The sequence below is a fragment of the Homalodisca vitripennis genome, chromosome 8 (genome assembly GCF_021130785.1).
Source record: "Homalodisca vitripennis isolate AUS2020 chromosome 8, UT_GWSS_2.1, whole genome shotgun sequence".
NCBI lineage: Eukaryota > Metazoa > Arthropoda > Insecta > Hemiptera > Cicadellidae > Homalodisca > Homalodisca vitripennis.
Genome location: NC_060214.1, coordinates 64,353,813 through 64,374,985, shown reverse-complemented (window position 1 = coordinate 64,374,985; position 21,173 = coordinate 64,353,813). Strand labels below are relative to the sequence as shown.

General features: G+C 31.8%; 1 protein-coding gene across 1 annotated transcript; it reads right to left on the bottom strand.

The window, feature by feature from the left end:
* Positions 1-423: 423 nt before the first annotated feature.
* On the bottom strand, positions 424-15,662 carry LOC124367632 (putative inorganic phosphate cotransporter). The gene is made up of 9 exons (XM_046824606.1): positions 15,492-15,662; positions 11,788-11,912; positions 8,524-8,754; positions 7,760-7,847; positions 7,387-7,610; positions 6,812-6,961; positions 6,596-6,728; positions 3,408-3,646; positions 424-673 (listed from the first exon to the last, which is right to left on the bottom strand). The coding sequence occupies exons 1-9, from the start codon at positions 15,532-15,534 to the stop codon at positions 488-490; spliced, it is 1,419 nt and encodes a 472-aa protein (XP_046680562.1). The 5' UTR covers positions 15,535-15,662; the 3' UTR covers positions 424-487.
* Positions 15,663-21,173: the final 5,511 nt, after the last annotated feature.

Here is a 21,173-nt window from a genome sequence, read left to right as displayed (position 1 = left end):
AATAATAATAGGCCTATATTCATCTCAGGGACCACAAGAATGTCCATGTGAAATTTCAGTCTAAACGGTTAAATAATTTAAGCATGAATGCAAAACAAACAAGCAAAGGCACTTTCTAATTTATAATATTATTAAGATTGTTATTTCGGGTCAAAATAAAAATATTTTGCTTAATGTTATTTCTCAAAAAGCAAAGTAAGTTGTAGATGTTTTGAAGTAAATAATTAAATAGCTTTAAACTAATAGTAATAGTTTGAATGAAATGACTCCAAAATATCCACAACGAACTTTGCTTGAAGCAAAATATCTCATATTATGTAGCAACACATGAAATTGCCGTACATATTTTTATAACTAAAAATATCTATATTATATATATATATATATATATAGTAATGTTCCAGTTGGTTAAAAAAGACAAAATACTGCGCCCTGAAAGGTAATTTAATAAAAAGTTTAAAGTATACAAACATGCAATAATGGTTAGTTATATTGTTCTCCTGGCAGGAACCGATATATCATCAAACTCCAAACCCTCATTATCAACTCCATATTTCAGTGGTTGGTTCCAAGATTGTACTTCTGTTGAGCCGTATTTAAGGAAGACAAAGTTTCCAAAGAAAAATGTGACTGCAGATATGAAGAAAAGGTGAGCCCACTGGTCTTTTCTTGACTGCGAACAGTTATACATGGATAAAGAACAATACCCCAAATCACATTACGATTACGAACCTAGTATTAAAGTTCAAGAGTTTCTTTTTCTCTCCTTTATGTCGGAACAGTTTATAAACTCTAAGGATTCTTCCTAGCGCACATTTTAATCGCATGGATTAACAATAAAATCTCAGATCGTAATAAACACGAATGCTTAATTTTAATTCCTACCACTAGCTTGCAAACTGAGTGTGTATATACGATGTCGTCATGAGGCATGAGGCAAACATACATTGATTAAATGTAACCACTTTTCATTATTCTATCAAGTTGAAATTTGACATATAAACACAAATCCAGTGACGTGTTAAAAAAAGAATGATTAAACTACACTGGTCTCTGCTTGTTGAAGTTGAAGAAATCCAAGTAAGAATTGCATTGTTGAATGAAATGTCTGAATTTTAGTCCCATCTTCTAAGTAAACTGAATCGCCACAGTGGGTTTTTAATAATCTCTTATAAATATACCAGCTGGTGTGAACACAAGCTGATGTAAACATTTCCTATATCATTGTTTATTGATTTAATGTTGTGCTGTGTTTGAAATGTGTAGAACGCGAAGAGAAGATTTGAAATGAAACATAAGAAGCATTTACGCTTAGACAAAAGTTAAAATTACTTTCAAAACAAATCAGAAGAGGAAAGCAAACGCGATCAAATGATCAAAAATGCTTGTCATGTGCGACACATAACAGCTTGCTTCCGAAACTCCACTTTAACAAATTATGAATTGCTTTAAAAACTGTACATAACTTGTATAACTCCGCATTTACCTGATTGTAGGACAAAATAGTGACATATAACCTGAAACATATGCAACGGACGATAATCTTACATTCTGAGGTTTAACATTGCAGTTACTACGAGTGTTTCACATCTTTTTCCAGTGGAGAGATCGAAGTGCTGTACATCAAGCTGGATCTACTCCCAATACATTCTCAAAACAGACCTATATATGATTGGCGTCACCACAATTAGGAATGGATCTGGACGGCTGTGACATGTTATGCAAGCGAGTTTTAAAATGGATAGCCAGTTTCTGTAAGCGGTTTCTTAAATACTCCGCTTTACATGTGAAGCAGTCTTGGCACATAACAACCAAAACATGTAAGTATGATTACTGTAACTCGTTGAGCTATAGAATAAAATTTGTTTTTTACAAAATGATTTCATATTCTTTTTTGGTAAGGCTGCTAATGTTTGATAAGTCTGTTAACAGGATTATTCTGAATGAAAACTGCAATTCAGCCTAGTCTAATATTAATTTCTTCGAGTCAGAGCGAAAGTATTATATAGTGAGATATTTTGATTCTAAACTATTATAATTAATTCATCCTCGTCTTGATTGATCTAAATTTGAATCAATCACATACCTGAATTATTAAAAAACAAGGCTGGTATATTAATATAAAACAATATACTATATACCTTAATCAGTTCTCAGTCTTTTTAATATCCTACATGTATTACAACAGATTCAGAGTTTTCGCTTCCATTATCGAATTCTGCAACTATGCAGTGATAAATGTGGCAAAATAGTTGCAATTACAATAGTTACTGTAATATACAGAGTATTACAAATTTTATACACACTGAAGAATCATGAATATTCATAAGAGATACAGCAAAGATTGAATGGACAACGTTGTGCTTATTAACAATACCAACAATTTAATGTGGTCAAGTTGATTATTGGTTGTTTCGTTCACTCGCTGCGCTCAAAAAAACTGTTATTTCTCCCATATTTTCAAACTGTCACAGCTCTTTTAGTTAGTACCAAATTTGTAATTACTACCTATATCAAAACGTTTTTTACTTGAAGTCTGCATAAAATTTTGCATGTCCACCAAACTGGAGGTGTATGGTTTGAGTAATTTTTTTAATGCAACGACCCATACTTAATAAGAAGAAAGTAGCTTTTTTAACAGATTTAAAAATATCATATGTGTTATACTTTCCTTATGGGTTAGGTCAAATAATTTTAACACCCCGTTCTTGTATGGTTATTTGAAGGGAATTACCTGTTAAACAAGGCCAGTCTAAAAACGACTATTACTGCCATTTCCGCGACTGATTAGCAAAATAGCATGTTAGTTTCAAATTGTTTCATACTTTACAATCTTATAAAAAAGACTGGCCTTGTTTAATTATTTATGTGTTTTACTAAACAGGTGATTCAAACAGAGTGTAAAGTAAAATATTAGTAAAATTTACCAACCATCCCAAGGTAGAATAAACATTCCCATTTTTATACTAGTCATGTAGTAAAGGATTTTGACCCCTATGGTACGATTAGCCTTAAGAATGAACTTGACTTTTAAATATCACTTAAAGATCATTATTACCAAGTTTCAACGCAGAAAGCTTAAATCGTTATGATATATAGAGATTTACACAATGAAATCTTTTTACACACTATAGACGCAATACTAGAAATATACCTGAATTTTGAAATGACGTGAATGAAATATCTCAAATTAAACTAGGCAAATAAATCAAATTGAAATAAAGCGTTGTCGAGTACACGTAACCTGTTGGCTGACAACAGATCGGACAGTTTCATATTTAAGAAACGTAGAACTTAATAGTGGAAGCGCGAATTCCGTAACTGCAGTTTTCCATGCAGAATATTATTTTAGAGATTGAAGACTGTTAAAAGGAATCTAAATTTTTGCTGTAAAATAATATTTTTACCTCACTCGTTATTATAAATCCAGTAATTGTTGGAGCCAGTATGGAAGCGAACGTGCTAAACCCGCTTGTAATGCCCATGAGAAGCCCAGAAAAGTTGGGCGCTAGATCCAGATGGTTGGAGAGGAACCCGGCAAACATTCCTGCGTTTATGGACACTGTGAAGATCAGTAAAACTAATGATCCCTGGACGCTGGTGAAGACGGAGAGTCCAATCAGTCCAATCGCACCTCCCCAGTAAGCTGAAATAAATAATGTGACCTCTAATTATTTGAATAAAGTTTATTCATATATCTTCAGTCTCTTTATGAGATAGATTATATTTTTAATCCAAACCATATGCTTCCAGAATCGAGGTGAGAAGTTTGACATGTATTCACTGGACAATACCCAACCCCATATTTTAAGATCGCTTTTAAGGTTGAAATATGTACAATAATGATTGTGTAATAGTGTATATTTCTTGTCTTGTTTTACATTTGGATTTAGAATATGTTTTTACTATGAATAATTAGGGTTTTAATCTCAAATTTTTACTCTTCTATAATCTGTAACATTACTTTAGGTAAAAGTTTCAGTTTTAGCCATCCTGAGTTTTGAAGTATTAGCCTGTAAATTTATAAACAGCAAGTGGTTTATTACTAACCACAATATTTTGGTTCACCAACCATAAGAATATGGGAAGTTTTGATTTAAAAAGCTATACATTTTTTGAAAATATATGTAAACAACAAAATATTTCTTCAGTCTAAATTTTATGATTGAATTAGGTTTTATATTTTCTTTTGGTCCTTACTTAAAAGGACGAAAACAGACGAATAAAATAGAAAATAAATTACTCTAATGTTTTTAAGCTATAGGTGTCCCTCAAGGTTCATTCCTGGGTCCTATTGTATTCAGCTTGTACATTGCTTACCTCGAAAAGAGTTTTTGTTGTGTTCCCTTTACTCCTATGCAGACAATGCTCAACTTTTTAACGTACTCTCCTCCTTCAGATGTTAGTGTACATTTACTACACGTGTAGGCTGTGCAATGTATATTAATGGCAATTTTTTCAAGATAAAAACTGGTAAGGATATAATTAATGCAGGTGGTCTCTTTGTTGCAGTGAGGTAAAATATTTTGAAGAATAGGAAATGTGTAAAATTCTTAGAGGCCACAATTGACACTAAGCTAAATTTTCTTACACACGATGAACCTATTTCATTCCGTGTGACGAATAAACTAAGAATATTCAACATATTCAGATCTTTAATTCCTGTGTCATCAAAGCTGCACACGATTAATTTGTTGCTATTTTCATCATTACATTACGCGTTTTCTGTGTTTGTAAACGATTTGACTCAGGGTTTCAAACGTTTTTTTTAGAGGCACGAAATGTGCACTAAGGTTTATTTATAATCTCAAAAAACTCGATCACATTTCTCACTACAAAAAGAGAGCCAATTTGCTCTAAGTGAGGGATCTTTATATACAGTGTCGAAACAGTGTCATTGATATGTAAAATATTTGAAACTGGTGGACTTCTGACCTGAAGTGCGAGCTGTCAACACAGTAATAATATGGAAATGACACATGACTGGAAGAAAAACTTCAACTGCCGTCTTTGGTAACAATAACACTTTCTCAAACTTTGGCCCCAGGTGCACAATGCAATTCTACGCACCATGCAGAGAAATCAGAACGTTGCAGTTCCGGGCTTTTTATAACGATTCTCGTGTTAAGGGAGGAGCCCTGGTCTCTTAACTGTATTAAAGTGACCTTTAGTATTTTATCTACAAGAGCAATGTTAAAAACTCCCAGCAGTTTGATTCCTTTATATTTTATTTTAGCGTCATGGGAGATCTCTCATTTTAAAGATCAAATTAATACGCTTTTTAGTTGTTTTGTAAAGTGTATACTTTTTGACGTGACAACGTCTTAAATTAGGTTGCGGCTCGGAGTCACTCATGAAAAAGTGTAACGCCCGGTAACGTTACGATGCCCGTCCAGTGGGTCCGCCGCACGGGATCCGCACGGGATAAAGCAGATAACTGTGGGTCCGCCGCACGGGATAAAGCAGATAACTATGTTTATTCGTGAAAATGTGGAGTGCTTAGATTCGTCATTTACAACAACTACAACAATAAAGGTAAATAATTGTACACTGATATTTCATTATCGTAAACTATGATTGATTGATTAATTGTTAGATTGACACAAAAGTTGAGAAACTGAGTTTATAGGTTATGTCATACTATTGACAAATGTTGATAGTGTTAAGTAAATTATTAGTTTAAATCACTCTGCAATCAATCGTAATTCAGTCGATTGAGAAGAAACAGCGCGTATTGCTAGTCAAACATTTAAAATAACAAATTATAAACCTATAACCTGTCATAACAGTGCGACCAAACAAACGAACTAAACCGACCAATCACCACGCGCGGAGTTAGAATTTAACTGTGTTTAGCAAGAATTTCAAATTCCAATTTTAGTAAATGTTTTATTCAACTTTACCATTTAAAATAACAAATTTTAATTAATTTCAAATTATGTACAATGTTTTAGTAAACAAAATATATTTCTATTTCTATAGTTAAAATTTGTGCAATTCTTATTTTCATTCAATTCCTTGTTCCTATTGTGCAATTTAATAATATTCATATCAATAAATATTCTACAGAGAAAAAGACGTTGTCACGTAAAATCTTCGCCCGTAAAACCGACTTTACAGGCAACCATAATTTTTTTAAATAGTTAACACAATAAAATATATTTATAATTATTTTGAATAACCCATGAATATCGTAACAATTCAAGGAATTTATATGCATGTTAATATATCTTTAAAATGAGATACCTCCCATTATTGTGCGATTAAAAAGTAAGGGCGTAAAGCAGCACAAGGTTTAACACTATTCTTATGGGGGGGGGGGGGAACTCAAGGTTATTTGACTACAGCCGGCTCTCAACAACTGATATATTTTGGAAAGTATTTTAATATTTTACCTTTCCATTATAGGCAACATTTTAAATACAAAAACCACATAAAGTCATCAAAATCAGAAGCCAACCCAAGTGAAACGGGTAGAACACTGTGTTTATGGATGTTGAATATGGTTTATTATATAACACAAAGTAGTGTGAAATCGCGAATTAGATGTATATTAATGACGTCTTATATTAATACTGTATATCGGATTACTTACCAATGGAGTTCCACACTCTTCTAGAAGCCTTGATAGACATGAGATTGTTTTCATGGGTGAAGTCAACTATGCAAGAGAACGCTATTGTCAGCAAACACTTTATGATGTAGGGCAGAGTGGATACTACGACGTGCTGCAAAAAATATAAACATAAAAAGTGTTTTACTTGATTAGATATACATTATAACATAATAATAACTTGAAGTTAATACTTACATTGTTCATGTTGTAGGCGAAAACGTGGTGAAAATAAATAGGTAGCATTGTACCCAAAATCCAACTACCCCAGTTTTGACAAATATGCATGAGGAGGAGAGCCCACATTGGCCTTGATGTTATTATTTCCTTCCAAGGAGTTGGTAGTATCTAATAAAAAAAAACACACAACATAATTAAAGTCCAATAAATTCAAATAATTTTCTGTAAGGTTACTTATTTTCAGAAATCCACACGCTGAGTGTTTTTTTTTTAATTTTGTAAAACCTGCGAGTTGTATTTCTTTAATTTGATGTCTCCGAAATGGAAATGGAGAGCCGTCCTTACACTATCTGATCGGTTCATCGTTGATTCCCAACTTACTTGGATAGCGGACCAGGTTGCCACTTGGTTAGATTGCTCGATAAGACATTTTTTTAATAATGTCGATTCTTTTTTGTACTCCGTTGTATCAGTTTATTACAATACAATACAGGTTTGTATTACTTTGGTTTATTTTTTTTTTTGAACAACGTTATATTATTAGTGTAGTTAAAGTAAGTAAGTCCAAGTATTAATGATAGTTACATATTTACTTTACTGTAGTCATGTGTATTTTTCAAATTAGACTTGATATACTCCCGCTCGCTGTCGCTGATGGAAGGGTGGGAGTCGGGAGAGTCGGCGCCTACAAACAGCCAGGCCACAGACCACAATACACCGCACAGTCCGGTACAGTAGAAGATACTGGGCCAGCCCCACGGACTGGCGGCCTGGTACCCGGATATCAGCAGTGATAATATTGGACCCACCACTGTCCCTGTTTAAAACAATATACAAAATTAATCAAAACGGAAAAATGCTCTGTTAAAATAAACTAGGTTTCCATTAAACAATAAAAAATAAAAAAATCAAACTTAACTATTATGAGAACCCTCTAGATGTGAGACTAATGTGATCTAAACTTACCTACGAAAACGAACGAAAATATTCGGTTTCTTTCCAGGAATGGAGCCCATTTCGCTATGTGTTCAGTTACACATGGTATCACGAGTCCCTGTAGATGTATTATAGACTAATTAAATTAACTCTTACTTTATATAGTTACTAAATAGAGCATTGCATATCCAGTTTACTGATCTGGTACACTTTGTATTTTGCTATAGTTTTTACGAAACTAAAATTATAATTTTTTCCTACTTTTCATACGTAATTTTTAAAGAGATAATTGATTAAATAAATGAAAATATATAATTTAATAAGAAGGATAACGAATGTTAGCTTAGTATATTGTCGTTTTAAACTAAAATACGTAATTTTTTATATTTAAATACTAGATTTGCAACATTATTGGGCAGAAAGCACAGAACACAAAAAAAATGTTGAAAGATGTATATTCACAAGTGATATGAGTTCATAAATCCATATTAAAAACCCCATTAACATGTGTGTGCAGTTTTCACATATATTTCTGTTTTTTTCTCTCAATAATAATGCCAAAACATTGTTTCATTAAAAAAGAACTGATTGTAATTTTTCATTTATTTCACCATGATATCGATAATTAATTATATTAAGCTTAGGAAAGTTTGAATATTGTGTGTGCCAGTTGCGTTGTTTTTTGAGTACAAATCCCGGTCCCATCTTGTTTCTTTTAATCTTCTCTGAGAATCTTGCTCTGTTTACTACATGATAGTATACTAGACGAGGAATGAGTGGTGATAGAATATTACCTGAGCAAGTCCATGCATGAATCTGATGAGACAGAAGACAACCCATCCGAGGTTCAGAGCAACTAGAGGATACAAGATTGCGCATAGGGAGCTAGCCATCATGGCTCCGAAGATCAGCCGCTTTGGGCCGATCTTACGAACGAAAAGTCCGGCGGGCACTTGGAGCAAGAGGTAACCCCAAAGAAAGGAGCTAGCGAGCGTATCTTTTTGAGACATCCGCCATGAGAGGAACTGTGAATAGGTTGTAAAATGCAATCAATAATATAACATATACAGCCAGATAGAAGAGAACTTAAATAACTACCACTAAATTCTATCTTGAAATGTTTTGGTTCTTTATAGATAATATTTTAGACATTCTGTTTTAGTCATCCAGTCCTTATAGGAATATTAGTCCAGTCGTATTACCTGATTTGAAAAAATAAATGTTTTCTTACAGCAAACTAATGGCACAATTTAGTCAAATACATCATAAATAAATAAAAAAAACCAATTCCGAACCAAAATCGTCTATTAGGGGGTATGGGAGGGGTGGTTTTTAGGGGTGAAAATGGTTTTTTGCAATTTGTGAGTAAACAATGCATCCTATTGAAAAATGTCAAATATAAAAGTTGTTGGAAATAAAAAAATCTACAACTTATGTAGTAATCATTTTTTCCCTAACCTCAAAAACTTCCCCAAAAAAGATTCAAAAAAACAGTTTTTTTTTGGTTTTTAATTTTTTTATTTTACAAAAATGGTTTGATTGAGCTGAAAGTTTGATCAAATATATTATGTTCTATTTTAAAAATACTGTATTTTTTTTCATTAAGAAATATTCAGCCGTTATAATAAAATTTCACTTTAAAAAAATATTTTAATAATTTTCAATCACCATTTTGAAACATTTTTTTTTAATCAAAAAAGGTTCTCTGACGGCTCATTATTTTCGTTTTTTTGTCTATTTTGAAGAAATGAAATAAAAAAATATGTAGTTTAATTGAAAAAACTGCAGAAAATTGAAAAAAATAAACAAAATATTGACATTTTTCATTATACATTGTATTATTTACGTGGAAAAATTGTTATTATTTATTTAAATTATAATTTTTTTATACCAGTGCTATTTGTAAGCATTAAGCAAAAACAATAATGAATCATGCATATTTAACAATTACGTGAAAATTTTTTAATAAATCAAAAAACAGAATTCGAGTCTTAGTAAATTTTTTTTTAATTTGTATTTTTCATCATATATTTTTTTTATTTCTTTACAATATTTTTTACAATTCTTATTGAAATTTAATCAAGAAACCATTATTTCTTTCCAAAAGTTAAAAAAAATAGTTATGTATTTTTTTCAGTGAACTTAAAAATATAAATATCTTTTTTTTTAATATTCTACGTCACCTGATCGTGATTCATACCACATTCTACTCAATTTTTTTCCCTGCTTTTTTTAAATGTAACGATTGTATCTCCTTTCATTGAAGGAAACACAAGATCGTTATCAAAACTATCACTCAATTTTTTTATGTATTTAAATGTTGGGATCTCAACCATCAAAATCTTCTTTAATTTCGTTAAGGAAAAATTGGCACTCGGATGAATTTTTTTTAAGTAATACACGCAGAGTAACTTATGATATCTTTAGAATCTACATTTGATGTATGTCTACAAGATGTTGAGCTTGTCCCATCATAAAAAGATGACATTGCACCTATTATGATAATAAGCTTGAACTTCATCTGATTCTTTGAGAAAATTCAGTCTAACTAACAGACTTTTATTAAATGATTCTGAAACATCTCTTCTCTTTAAAGTTGATAAAATTTTTCTTTAGTCTCAACCTTCTGCACGCCGCGAAATGCTCTATTTTGGTTACAAGGTTCTTCACAAAAAACACAATGATGCTCAAAATCAAAATCACATGCTTCTTTCATAATCTTCTTCCCAATAGATTTTTTTCTTGTTTGTTTTTTGGAAGCTGTAACAATTGATCGAGGTCTATTGTATGCCGATCGACAACCATCATGAATGTGTGCTTTAGTCAATTTCTGAAATGTTTTGTACCGCTGATCATTGCTTTGTTTACTTGACGAAATAAGAGTATCTATCCCTCGACTTTTTATTTTCACCAAATCTCCATCGCGGCTTTTACAAATGATACAAGAATGTACCTTTTCCACCATTTACATGAATCTATAAAATGCAGAAAGCACAATAAATTTAGTATACTGAAAATACGTAAAAATTACTAGATAAATAGCATGAGTAAAATTGTATGCACAGAGACAAAGAGTTATGATCTGTATTATTTTTAATAATTTTTATTGAATAATTTGTATAACATTTTGTTTCGCATTATTATATACCTGTAATCCAACTTTCACATTCAACAATGTTTCTAAACTTTTTCAAAATATTCGAAAATTGTTCAACATAAAAAAGTTATAATTTAAATAAATAATAACAATTTTTCCACGTAAAATAATACAATGTATAATGAAAAATGTCAATATTTTGTTTATTTTCAATTTTTTCTGCAGTTTTTTTCAATTAAACTACATATTTTTTATTTCATTTCTTCAAAATAGACAAAAAAAAAAAAAAACGAAAATAATGAGCCGTCAGAGAACCTTTTTTGATTAAAAAAATGTTTCAAAATGGTGATTGAAAATTATTAAAATATTTTTTTTAATGTGAAATTTTATTTTAACGGCTGAATATTTCTTAATGAAAAAATACAGTATTTTTAGAATAGAACATAGTATATTTGATCAAACTTTCAGCTCAATCGAACCATTTTTGTAAAATAAAAAAATAAAAACAAAAAAAAACGGTTTTTGAATTTTTTTTGGGAAATTTTTGAGTTTAGGAAAAAAATGATTACTACATAAGTTGTAGATTTTTTTATTTCCAACAACTTTTACATTTGACATTTTTCAATAGGATGCATTGTTTACTCACAAATTGCAAAAAAAACCAATTTCACCCCTAAAAACCACCCCTCCTATATACCCCCTATATAGACGATTTTGGTTCGGAATGGTTTTTTTAAATTTATTTATGATGTATTTGACTAAATTGTGCCATTAGTTTTGCTGTAAGAAAAACATTTATTTATTTGACCATTTTTTAAATGCTATTTCTCCTGGACTATATCCTTAACAACTAAAATATAATGTATTTCTATCGAGAACATGTAATCACTAAGCATACATAAAATATGTTATTTTATGAATAAAAGAATACTGCCATAAACAAGGCTTGTTGATCAGTTACCGAGTCGTCTGAGTTGTAGCCTTCTTCATCGTTCGGTGCAAAAATTACTACCGAATTGGTATCACAGGAAGATAACACCAGACACAAAAAGGTCATGAGAAATTGGTAGTGCCTTTTCCCAGTGCCTATAAAACATATAAATCATGTAGGGTTGAAGAAAGCAATTACACAAGCAAAATATTATCATTAGATTTGTTTAGTAATGTTAGCTCTTAAAACTTACAGTATATTCTTGAACAGAATATATGCTACTAAACTGGCATTTGCCGGCTTTTTAACACGCTTTTATTTAATACGCAGCTACCAATTATGAATGGAATACGATGAAGCCCAATTATATTTTTCTAGCTATATTGAAGTAAGTATAACTGAGCCGACAGATAAATGTATCGTTTAAAATTCCCAGCTGAACTACATAAGTTTTACTTCATTACATATTATCAAACAATAACAATTAGTGATAGTGGGTCAGTCGAAAATATCTGAATTTTTTAGTATTTTTCATTTGAATCTGATTGTGTTTCTCATGTTTTCAGCATTAATTAAATTAAAAACAGATTTACTTATGTTTATTATTTACAGAGTTATTAATGATATTATGAAAGTATACCAAGTCATTTCAAGCTTTGCACTACTACGTGAAATTCCCTTCTTGTATTAGTTATATTAAATTTAATATTTTCCTATGTTTTGTCAGCATTTCATTTTGTTTGTTGGTAAACATGACTCCCTGATGTCTGCATAGCTGCTACATGCTTAAGTTACGCATATTTGTTTGGTTACATTTTAACAGTGGTGTTTTGTACTGTTTTCAGTTTCTTTGTTATGGTGGAAGAACGTTAGTGAAAATGCCTGGGACTAAAGTGTTTTCTTTGTTGATTTAACTAATAAGAAGTCATAATTAAGTTTGAATTGTGATCAAGTTATTGCTAGTGATAGTGTGCTTATTTGTAGTCCTGAACCTAGTTGTAGGAGGAAATTGAAATGTTCAGTTGGTAAGAATAAAATCGACTACGGAAAAACAATCAGTAGGAAAATCATTTGACCTGTTATGTAAATCAAACATATCCAGAACAAGTATGGACTCTATTATTAGAAACAGTGTTAGCGTAGAAAATAAGAAGAAGGCAGTAGGGCCACTTTTTCACCTCTGTGCAAGTAGTGAAAACCCTTGTCGTCAACTCTATCTGAGAGACAATTGAGTGCACTATGATGTTTTATACACGATCCCAAGTACGGCGGATCAAAGTATTTATATACCTCTTTATATACGCGTACATTGTACACGATGGCTGCAGGTTAAACCAGACAGAGTTATTTTTAGCTCTATTTAATTGTAGGTCTATCTGATGTCCAAACGATGAAAAGTGTAGTAACGATGTTAAATCTAGAGTTTAAGTCTGTCTGAAGAGATCCAAAAAAGTAGCTGGCGAAGACGTTCAAAATGAACTCCTTCTGGTGTACCCAGCAGCAATTATGTCTAGATGGAGAGGTGTTATAATTGTCTCATCAGGTACACCAGAGTCAATACAAGTTTGTTTTGAGTGCAATACGAAGTTGTAGACAAAATCTCAAAACACGAAGGAGCACCCGAGTTTAATACTCACAGCTATGGCGAGAGGGATTATTTCAATGGGTTGAAGTTTATTTTTAACGATGGAAAGATTGTGAAGGAAACGGAATTTTTTCCGGACATTTGCCATCGTTCAGTGAAAAAAATCAGTAACACTACGTTTCGAGATCTGCAATCTGATCTCTTCTTCAGGTAAATAACTAACCTAACACACTATTACAAACTAGGTTAAAATAAACAAATCATACCAAAGCGTTGTGGCACGCCTAAGTCAGGAATGACGACCACCATGCTGTGTGTCAACTTCACTAACTCTAAAACATGCACTTAATACAAAACTAAACACATCACTAAGTATTAAAACTGAACTACAGAATACAGGTCACAAGACTTCTACATTCGTCTGCAAACTACCTACGACTGATACTTTGTATGGTTTCGACTTGATCTGTTCATGGTGGCAAGGTGAAATCCAAAAGTTACATTTAACGCAGATTAAGGACATTCTAGAAAAAGACCCGAACCTTTTACATAGCAGAGTCATGTTATGACATGCTTTTAAAAGCGAGTACAATTAATAAGAGATTCAAATGACATGTGCCCGACCCAAACGAGCAAAGAGATCGGAGTGCATTTCATAGTGATTCACATTTTGGATGCAGGCTACTTTCAAATCAAGCAGCGATGCCGTACGGATCATGTGATGTCATTACAATATAGAGGGGTGTTTTAAATTGCCTCGGCCACTGGAACGTGTAAGGGGCATGTAATTATTAGTATATACAAATTCATAAGACTCAAGAGCAGATCGTAGTTGGAACGAAGTCTCGCATTAAAAATCGAAACAAACATCTTCCGGATGTAAGTGGATAACCCACGTCCGCCCAGACTGCTGCCACATCGTTTACAACTATGCAGAAACTATTGGCACAGATAGTAACGCTGGAAATAACAAGCTCAAAGAGTTCAAGGTCCAGGCAGTAATGCTGATATAAAAATACTGTTAATTACCAATTACCATCGAAGAATTTTGCAGGAGCGTGGTCAGGTGACATGCGGGGGGCTACATCAAAAGACCTTGGAGAACAAAGGGATAATTAACACTTTTCTAAAAGATTCAACGGCGAAAGGAAGAAATCAGGAATATGAGTGACAGTGTTCGAGTGCGTGATAAAATTTACTTTCTTTTTATTACGTAAAATTTATGTAAATATTCAGATAAAAAAAATCATGAATGAAAATAAAGTGAAACAAAATAATTGTGAGTGTGATGTTTAACTGTAAAATTTGTTATTAATATCAGTGAAATATAACTTTAAATGTAAAATCCAATATTAAATTTTATTCATGGTTAGTATTAAAAGTCGTACGTGCTAAATATGTATTGCTGATCTCTGTTATTTAAAATAGACTTTAAGTAATTGGATTTTCCTATAAATAAAATATGTATTAATTCATTTGAGAGTTTTTTTATTGCCTTTCTAACTACGAATTAAATCATCTCACAATGGACCCATCTTGAAATATATTTTAATTGGTCCGAATAAATAACAATTCACGTGGTTATGTTTACACACCCGCGTGATATTGAACTAGTCCATATGGATATGTAAATGTTAAAAGGTTGTTTGACAGATATTTGGTCTTCCGATCATATGTTAATTTGGTTATGTACACACATATTATGGGAAAAAAACAGCCAAATACTAAATAATAAAATTTTAAAGACATGCTAGTGAGATACCCGGTTTCAAGTGTCGGCGGAAATAGAACTTTTTGAGTAGCGTTTCTCTATTTACATAAGACTTTGTTAATATAAGTGAATCAGCTAAGTGAAATAATAAACGTAATTGACTCTCGTATAGGTTATTGGCATGGAGAGGATATTATAATTTTATTAATGTAAAAATTTATATAATCATAAAATAATTTCAAAAATTACAATTTTATAAGACATGACGGAGGTGCGTTACTACATAGAACTACAAGGTATACGATAGTTATCAAAAGATTTATTAAACATTATTAATTAATTTAAATGTTAATCCATATTGTCCCCATAATGTGTGCATTTACAAAATACACGCATATGTCCAATGCCATTATAAAATAAACTACACAAACAACTTACCAGAGGGTCTTTGAATGTACAAGGACTGGCTGTTAGGCGACATAGTTATGTTTAGTTACTGCAGACAATTAAAATGCCTGATAAATTATCTGTAGGTTGTTATCATAAAAACACTGCACAGTCGTAATTTATTCAGTTTCAAGTTTTATAATGGAGGTCACGCGGCTTCATTGTTACCGGTACTATTCTAGTTAGTATCGAAACTATAGTTCGAGACACATCATTGCAAGCCTGACCGTACGAGCAGTTACCGTACCCCACTTCCCCCCTCACCGTGCGGCGTTGCCACATCGTTACATCGGCTGATTCTCAGTATGAGTCGACTAGATGACGTCTCGCTTCGTTCCGGTTGTTTACATTCGTTCTGTTCTTCGGCATACGATTATTCTGCGCGTTATTATTTTATTATTCTTTTTTTGTTCACTTTCAGTGTCATTGTGCATTTAATCGTGAAATTAAAGGACTAATATGAAAATTAAAATGGTCGATTGTTGAGTTCAATCGATTTCCAATCATTAGCTATTCTTCGGTTACTGCTGGCAACACCGTGCCACAACCCAGGCTTTCATTGATATGTCCCTCGTATTTGAAACATACTTAATTGAGCATTTCTATATTAAATATTCAATATGTAAAAAGGTACATATTTATTTTATCACACCATCAGAAACACTTAATTTGAAATACATGATTATGTCATAAATGCAAGTTCCGTACGAAATTCTCGATTTCAATGGACATCCAAAACCAGAGACCCCTTTGTTTGATAGCGACATTAAAAATTGATATGACGTTATTGAACAATTTGAATTTACTCCAGTTCACCTTCTTTTTATTAGAGTGCCTGGTATCTGACGCTGTCTCAGACTCCTTAAATTTGGAGTCATGTTCGTCTGAAGAGATCCAGAAAGCAGGTAAAGACTTTTGGACTTATGAATAAAACAATACTGTTTACACTAAATTATTACAGTTTACAACCTGTACACATTCAATTATTTCATTAGTAATAACAGTACATTTAAATGTAAGATTTAAATTAAATTTCTCTCTATATATGTTGTAATTTCCAATCAAGAAATATAAAGCCTGCAACCCAGAGAAAAAAATAATAATAATGAATGCTAAGAAGAATATTTTTGTCCGTGGTTTTGTTCTAGATGGTTCAAATATTCATGTTTTTTCTCAAGTTGTGAAAGTTAAACTTAGTAAATGAATACTGGACTTATGAAACAGTTTTTAAGGTGTGACTCTTCAAATTCAATGGAGAATGATTTACAAGGAGTTCGGCAAACGTATTCGGCGAGTATTCATTTACTTAACTTTATTAACTTTCAAAACTTGAACCAAGACAATAATATTAAAATATCTAGAACAGGACCTACATTGTAAATGTTTCTAACTTTAAACTATCGTCATTTTAAAGAGTGAACCCTTTGAGGTCTGATTTGTGGCATTGTTGTCTAATAAAATCCTTTAATTTTGATGTACTACTCGATTTATGCCCTCATTTCAGATTTTCTTCAGACTCCTTGTGGGCATTTTCCTTGACATGACAAAAAATGTAAGTTACATAAAAAAGTGTATTTATAGGTTCAGTAATGATGTACCAAGTTTTATTGCTATACCAGTAATCGCTCAGGAGTTACCAAGCCAGTGCGAGACTATTTTACACGCTGTATACAATGTGATTGAAAAGTCCTGGAACAGTTTAATAATTTGTGAACCATTTCTTGTAAAGCAATGAGACTTTCTATATCAATATTACCTATAAAAATAAAAAAGTTTATGCTATTTTCAGGTTTTTATCTCATCAGAGGAACTTATCGCAAGGAGTCAGAAGAAAATCTTAAAATATCCCAGATGCTAAAAGCTGCAACAACCTGAGTTTCTATAGCCTGAAAACATCCAACGGTTTGGACCGTCTTCAGTGGAAATTCTACAAGACCGAGGGATACAAAATGAGGGATATTCTACCACCATTCTGGGAGCCATAACATGCCTAGTGCTATTACAATAAGAAATCCTTAAGGGACTAAGATATACCATAGACCGAGAACTTCTACTGTCTAGGATCTTGTACAAACATGAACTTCTTGTTAAGACATAGAGTAAAATGACATGGAGTACAATTAGTATTTTAATACCAAAAGATTTTCAATTAGTAGGAAAATTGTGCATGATAAAATATTTATTAATAATCTTTATTAAAAATATTTAAAACCCTATCTATACAGGTTAGATCAAATGAGTACTCTCGTGAAACAAGCACATTCTTCAATAAAAGTAATAATCGAGTCATGTAATATTATTTGAACATCACCATCTAAGGAACAGTCAGTACTAACAATAATAAGTAAATATAACCAATTTCAATAAAATAATTGAACCAAAAACAAATATTTGACTAATATGATTTATTTACAAATTCTAAGATACTAATCCTTATTTTTTATATCTAGCCTGCAACTGATAATTTCAAATTGTTTTTTTAAATATTTTATTACAGAATCTAAATTATTTAAACATTTATTTAAATGTACACATTAATTTTGAGTGTTTAAAAGTTTAATCTTCAAAAAATTAAACATTTTAAACTAGATATTTATTGTTTAGTTGGTTGATTTTGGATTTAGCTGGATTGGCTGAGCTGTAGCGAAGGGCTTGACAAACTTAATTTATGTCTATCTGTCTGTCTGCACGATATCTCGAAAACGATATCTCAACATTACTATATGCTATTTTGTATGGATCTTCACTTTTATATATAAAAAATAATTTTTTTTATTTATGGAGTCAAAAAGCAATTTAGTGGAAAATCAATGTTATACGACGGTGATAAGATTTAAACGTGGTCTTGCACTGTAATACCTTCCCTACCTCACTGGAACTTTTCTTGCTTAAACATTGCTATGAATGCAGACGTAATGGAAACATATGTGAATGTATAATTTGGCAAGATATATCGAGAAACATTTCATATATAGATTTTAAATTTGAATGAAACTTAATTTCTGAAGAGGCAAGCTTGACTTCTGTGGTTTGCATGTAGAACCACGGAATTGTTTTAATTGTTATTGAAGCCACTCGGTATGCAGCACAATTTACCTTTTGTCCGTCTGTGGGGAGGGGTGTGAAATTTGTTATACGATTTTCAGGATTTCAAAACTAAGAGGTAGGATTTTTAAACACCAAGAAATCCAAATTACGAAAGGGTTTTTTGTAGACTCACACAACTAAATAGAACTGGATTATACCTTTAGAGACATCAAGTTCTTACGTTTGCGTTAAGGGGGGAAATTAGGTAGTAAGTGTGTAGCATCTAACCGGATTAACGAAGGGATGAATAATTATGTCATAACCATTGCTGAATCTTAAGGACCAGGAATATTCTTTTATCCGAGCAAGACTTCTGTAAATCATAACATTAATCGTATTTGGGTATTCTATAACACTCGACAATCATTGACTTGTGAATGATATTCTTCTCTATTAATAAACGTGTATTATCATACTCATTTAGTGAGCCTACTCTCTGTGGTGTTCATTAGACATAAAATTAATAAACAATGAAAAACATAAAAAATTGATAGTAATGAACTCAACACAGTGTTCAACAACGTGGTTATTGTACCATGATATGATTATCAATAACTTATGTTATCCATCCATCGTATACTTTCAATCAAAGTGGAATAAGGGTGCGCTTTCATTTAAATATTTCTTAAAGATTTTGGACGATGGTCAATGGAATTTAATAAACTGACCTTGAAGGGTCGTAGGGCCATGAAGTCGAAGAATGAAGCAGTTTCTTAATAAACACATACCAAACAATACGAATGAAAGAGTATGTAAATTGTCATGGCTAAAGATTGTAATCTATGATTTTAGTAGTTGCTATTAATAATTAGACAAACTATGAGCCCTACAATTAAAGTTCTATGTTTTTTTGATGATAAATATATCACATTTCTTCCAACACAACACACATATATAGGCTAAACATTGCAAAACCACTTTTTAATTTGAACTTTATCAAGTTCAAATTACTTGATAAAGTAATTACTTAATAATTAAGTACTTAATTACTCAAATTACTTAATACATGATTCATTATCATGAATGATTAATTTTAACACTTTGTAATAATAATAGTTTTAGAAGAAATATAAATTACATCCTATAATTTTAAATTTATATTTTAAAAGATTTTTAAATACTGAATAGTATATTGAGAACGATTAGTCTCTCCTCGATTCTTAATACAATAATCATAGTAATCCAGATCGTAAGGGCATTGAGTAAGATAGAGAAATTATAATTTAAACTACAACTCCTCGAAGAAATCCGTAATATAAATATGAAATTTATTACTGAATAAACTTAAATAGATTCAAAGAACAAGATAGATATCACATATAAATTTGTAGGCCAGCTACTAATGTATGGATAAATCGCAAAAAATCACCGACGTAGTCTTTATATACTACTTACTTGATATACACTAGACGGCGCAAAGAAAAAAAATCATCTTCTCCCGAACAGATTGTCATAGAGTCTACACACTCCCCGGTTGAATACTGGGTGGTTATAGAGTTCACAAGACGGAGTACAGTCACGGTTTACAAAATAAACTCACTTTACAATATGGTAGAGGAGGGAGAACAAAACGGGAAATTCCCAAATTACATTTAAACGCGGTTAAAATCGAACTAGATAGCTACACCTCGTAGAGAAACTAAGAACCAATTAATAATTTTAGAGAGAATGGGGCAAGCGGCTTCAAGTGCTCGGCCAAAAACGAGCGATCCACTTACGATGTTCAGATTAGAGATATTCATAACGAAGTGGGGTGAAGGGACACTACGCAAGGATTACGCTATTTACAATTCATCGTAGTTGGAAGGTCATCTACTGTCAAATATTTCACTTGTACAAATACATTACTTCCTGGGTAAAAATATAATTTGCTGTGGATATAATATGATAAAATATGATTGTGGATATTATCGTCTTCTAAGGATTTCTTTTTCTCTCTTACAGCAGTTTTCCTTTTCCGTGGTCATCAAATAGAATTTACAGATGTTCCTTTTCTTGAATGGTGCCTGTTGTAAATGACCTACAATGAAAAAAATAATCTTTTTGAGATGGTGAAAAGATAAGTGTGTACTTTTCATTAACGAGGAACCCGCTTTTGTGATGATGGGATACCCTTTTCTTCGTATTCATTATTATGAATCTTGTTGCTTCTTTCCATGATTAAAATGATTCCTAGAGGAACTTTATTTGGAATCCTGATGTAACCTGAGAATCTTCCTTCAGTAAAACTCTGAGTTTTGAAGTGGTAATTTTAAAATCCCAATACAATGGTCTTCGAATTAACAGTGGTGTGCAATTTTAGAATGTTGCGTTGTTTTATTGTTAATGGTCTTTTTGAATCGCTCATGTATTCCCTATTCCTATTACATTTGATAGTGTAAAAACAGTTTTCGGAACCCTGTGTGCCAACCTTTGGTTCAGTTTATGCGAGACTTTGTCAAAGAGTGATGTGTATTTTAAACGGGGTTATAATATTTTAATTTCTAACAATTTTTATAATTTTCTCCGATAATCTCGACACGTAATGGATTTAAAATAAACACTAATTTATCTGTGTTCTGTATTACTGATTCAACAAGAAAGTTT

What these genes read in the sequence shown, in the direction of transcription:
- LOC124367632 (XM_046824606.1), bottom strand. Translation starts at nt 15,534, where the DNA reads ATGTCGCCTAACAGCCAGTCCTTGTACATTCAAAGACCCTCTG. An exon ending in GTACATTCAAAGACCCTCTG is followed by an intron (nt 11,913 to 15,491) that starts GTAAGTTGTTTG and finishes TATGTTTTATAG; the next exon opens with GCACTGGGAAAAGGCACTAC. An exon ending in TCGCCTACAACATGAACAAT is followed by an intron (nt 6,729 to 6,811) that starts GTAAGTATTAAC and finishes TATTTTTTGCAG; the next exon opens with CACGTCGTAGTATCCACTCT.